Source organism: Nansenia antarctica (genome assembly GCF_963989245.1).
Source record: "Nansenia antarctica genome assembly, chromosome: 12".
Lineage (NCBI taxonomy): Eukaryota > Metazoa > Chordata > Actinopteri > Argentiniformes > Microstomatidae > Nansenia > Nansenia antarctica.
The window spans coordinates 14,302,021-14,306,507 of NC_137682.1; the positions used below are offsets into that span (position 1 = coordinate 14,302,021).

The 4,487-nt window shown below is 46.2% G+C and overlaps 1 protein-coding gene across 1 annotated transcript; it reads right to left on the bottom strand.

Moving 5' to 3' along the window:
• Positions 1 to 589: 589 nt before the first annotated feature.
• On the bottom strand, positions 590 to 1,564 carry LOC308168888 (olfactory receptor 52E8-like; the record flags this gene model as incomplete). Its single annotated transcript, XM_080543530.1, has 1 exon — positions 590 to 1,564. The coding sequence occupies one exon, from the start codon at positions 1,562 to 1,564 to the stop codon at positions 590 to 592; it is 975 nt and encodes a 324-aa protein (XP_080399656.1).
• Between the last annotated feature and the right edge of the window lie 2,923 nt (positions 1,565 to 4,487).

A 4,487-nucleotide genomic window follows, 5' to 3' on the forward strand; every position in this document is an offset into this window, starting at 1 on the left:
AAATATGATGCTCCTGACCACTTCTAATACAGCACTGTATTGTAGCTCTTCGGCATCATCATTTGTCGTTACTGCAAAACAGAAGAGATTATGATACATAGAACAATTATTTGTTATTTTGGTCATGAAAAACTATTAACAACATCTCTCATGATGAGGATACAGATTTCAATGTAAAATCAATTCTCAGCACCATCCAGATGTTTTGTTGTGAGCACTGTGACAACACACAACTGTAACTTTAAGACCCGGTCTCCCGTAATACACATCATGTCAAACTCAAGTCAAACTGAGTGTTTTCAAGATGTGTTGAAAGCCAACACATTACAATAACAACATTGAAGTGTTGTGAATAAACAGTATGTGAATAAACGTAGTCCACTTCTTTTTTTCTTTTTTTTATTCCAGTATAGAAGATGTCACGTACATTGAAAAAGGCATGAATATGAATATGTTTTTCTCCCCCCCCTCCACCCACCCCTCCCTCTCAAACATGTCTGCATACATATATACATATAGATTTGCCCATCTAGCAATATATACATATAGATTTGCCCAGTAGTCCACTTCTATAGATATGTAGAGACCATTAATTTCTTGGAACAATGCTAGATGGGCTTCTTTTGACAAATCTTTTCAAAAACTCTTTGATTTCATCAGTATTTAAAACATAAATAATTGGATTCACCATGGGTGGGACAGCAATAGCAAGAGAGAAAGTTATAATCCTGGCATTGGGATGAAGACCGTAAGTTAATGCAGCAATGTACATTCCTATAATTGGGAGAAAGAAAAATGCCACAACTATTAAATGTGAAACACAGGTTTTAAGTGCTTTCAAACGTCCTTCCCATGATGTGATTCTAAACAGGGCAAGAAGAATACAAATGTAAGACACTACTATGATGACTAATGGTGAATGGAGAAATAGTATCGTATTCAGTTTGGCCATAATGGAATTAGCTGAGTTGTCATTGCAGGCCATTCTGTACATAGGCCCGTGATCACAGTAACAGCTGTTAATGACAATAGTTTTACAGTAAGACAGCCTGGTGATCAAAGCCACTGTTGTGCTGACAATTAAAGCATCGATCGTCCATATTCCTGTTATCATCATAAACATGGTCTTGTTAGTTAGCATACTGTGGTATCTCAAGGGCATGCATATAGCAACAAACCTGTCATATGCCAGCAGGACAAGGGTGAGGGACTGTAAAGTAACAAAAAAAAACACAAAAAACATATTGGACAAACAGTTTTCATATGAGATGTATTGTGAGTTGAAAAGAAAGGTCTTAATAAGGTTAGGAATAAATGCATTGCTCTCACCAATGTCAGCTATAGCTAAGTTCAAAACACAAATATACTTTGGGATATGCAGACTGCGTTCAGTGGCTATTATGAACATAACCACAGAGTTACCACAAACAGAAATTAGATAGACAAAGATCAGGAAGATAAAGTAGTAGTTGACATGAGGAATGCCAGAAAAGCCATTGATGAAAAAGTACTGAGGACGCACAATGGATGTATTTTGCATGATGGTGTGGATCATAGGGCTCATTGCGGCATACAGGGCAGGTCTTCAGGTTGTGTCTGCTGTAGGTCTGCTACCTATAATTGTAAAATACAAATTATTGTCTTTTGACGTCCATTATTATTGTTTCACACATACCATACATTATGAGAGGCCTACAATAAATAACACATTTTCCCAAATATTCTCCTCATTCACACTTGAACTGTAACAAAGTAAAGGTTGTTCTAGTGATACAAACTTACCAACAGATGGTGTCAGAGGAAAAATGAACAGCCTATTCACAAGTGAAACTAGAGTTGTGTTGGTGTTCCACTTGACTGCGATCAAATTTATTCCATCCCTTTGTCCCACTGAGAATATCAGCACAGCTGTGACAAAATATGTAACACGCCCTCTTATCTGAAGAACAATGGATGATGTAACAAAATATGTAATGATTTTGAAGCAAATTACAAGACTGTCAGCTTGTCCCCCCGAACGGAGTACTGAGTCCACCCTTTTTTGCCCTCCACAAGAGGAGCCCTAAGTTTCACGTTAGACACCAGGAGGCGAGTTTCAGTTGGACATTCCTTTTTTCATTGACATTCTTCTTTTCTAATTAAATACGTCCAGAGGGCAGAATTATAACTGTTACTCCGTGTCGTCTCCTGTCTGGGTGGTGTGTGTTTACCGAGTCCTACGTGGTGGTCACCACAGACAGTATGTTCACTAGGGTAACCAAGTTTGTATGTTTGTTGCCGACACACCAAGAGTGAGTTACATGCCATAGCCAAATGTTAGTTTGTTAACTATGTAGTGACAGGGCTGCCAAGTTTCACCAAAAGTTTGGAGTGAGATTTTTTGGCGGTGGAGCCACCCAAAACTGCACGTTTTGGCAGCGGCAGCCCCTCTCTCCCACCCAATTATTTGTGCTAGTTTCCTGCAATTTTACATGTTGTTCATGATAAGTGTTATGAAGGCCCACAATTTAGAGCCAGTTAGTTTCCCCAAATCAGCCCTATTTTGCCCCTGTTATTTCCTTTATTATTTTCCATACTATTCATGTACGTTTCTCATGAAGGTGTATGTATTGTTATTGTAATTGTATAAGTTCTGTCTTAGATTTGTTTAGTATTGTGCAAGCGCCGGATTAGTGGGCGTGGTTTTGATTGGCGTACGTGACCGGATGTATGATTGGCGTACGTGACCGGATGTATGTTCGGTTGGTGTATATATAGCGACGGAAGTGGTCTGTGGTCTGAGAGTGACGAGAGTGAAGAAGAAGCAGAAGGAACCGAATGTGAGACAAAGATGGTGGATCAGTAAACGCACACGGTGCTGAGACCGAAGACAACACGAGTCATTTAGAGACCTGCCTTTAACATTGACTGTTCGTAGTGAATCACGGGCTACCCGCAGCACCGCGGGAGTTCGGAGTTTGTTGAGTTGGCAGCGCTAGCCCAGTTTAGCTGTGTCCCCGTTAGCCAGCCTTGCTAGCCGCCGGCTGCTAACGTTGGCGCATAGCGAGACCCAAGCTGGACAGAGCCGTCGCCTCCACGAGTGGATTGCGACCGGCCGCCGACACCACCGGAGCTGACCGTGGACCACCGGACCTGAACCCGTCACACCTCGTCGTTGACTACGAAGAAGCCCCTTTCCCTTCGAGTTGCAACGTCACCCCCCCCCTTTGTCTGCTGCCTTCCTCGACGCACATGCGAGCTCCAACCAGGCCTCAACGCGCTCCTTTCAGTCCGGGACTCTAAGCCTTTTTCAGGCCAGGTACTGCGTGTGAGTGAGTGATTGAGTGTGTGTGTGGCCGGCGGGGAGGGAGTATATACGGGGATGTATATATCATTTGTATAAATAAATGTGTTTGTTCATATTTGCTACATTGCTGTGTGTTTAGTTGTCTGTTAGCTAATGTTAATGCTAATGCTAGTAATGCTAGTCTAAAGGGTTGCTGGCGCCCCCCTGCCTCTATCCTCCTACACTGCCGATTTAGCTCCGAGTTAGTTAGATAACCAGCCCTTCCTAAATTCTACAGTCCTTTAGCTACTCCCTGGTTACAATTGGTCCTTCGAGCCGGATAGGTTGTGTAGTGATAGCATGGCTGAGCGCAGCCAACCAGACAAGACAGTTACCCCCCCTTCTCCGCCCCCTGAGCCAGAGCCACGACCACAGAGAGTCCCGCGATTGCCTCCGAGGTTACAAGAGTATGAGCTTGAGCTCGAAAGCTCACTGAGTGGTAGTGAGGAGCGCACTCCACGGGATACAGTGGTCGGAGAGGCCGAGGTGTCCGCCGGCGCGCGGGTGGCTAGCACCGAGACAGCCATCAAAGAGCACCAGCCTGAGGATGAGATGGCAGAACAGCAGGGTTTTGCCGTAGAAACGGAAGAACAGGAAGGAGAGGCCCGGTCTGACAGCGCCTGCGGGCGGAAGAGGGAGGGCCTCAGCCTTAACGATCTGCCTCCCAGTACGGCGCGCTCGAGACCTAGCTCCTGCCGTTCAGTGGCTTCCTCCCGGTCCAGGGTTTCCGTGGGCAGTTCTGCCTCTGGGGCGGATAGCATGCACTCCAGAGGGAGTAGTGCCGCGCTGTCAGAATGTATGCGCCAACAGGCCGAGATGGCGTTAGAGCGGGAACGCCTCCAGTTCGAGCGTGAACGCCTCCAGATGGAAGGAGCGGAACGTGCGGCGGAGAGACAGCGCCAGGAGGCGTTAGAGAGGGAACGTGCGGCGGAGAGACAGCGCCAGGAGGCGTTAGAGAGGGAACGCATCCATTTCGAGCGCGAGCGCCTCCAGATGGAGGGGGCGGAACGCGCGGCGGAGAGGCAGATGGCGAGAGAGCAACTGCACGCGGAGAAGATGGAGGAAGTGATGCAGACCATGCGCGACGTGTGCATCAGCAGAGCTCCGTCGGCCCGTAGCTCCAGAGCATCATCCGCACGGCCCTCTCGAGTGGCATCTCCTG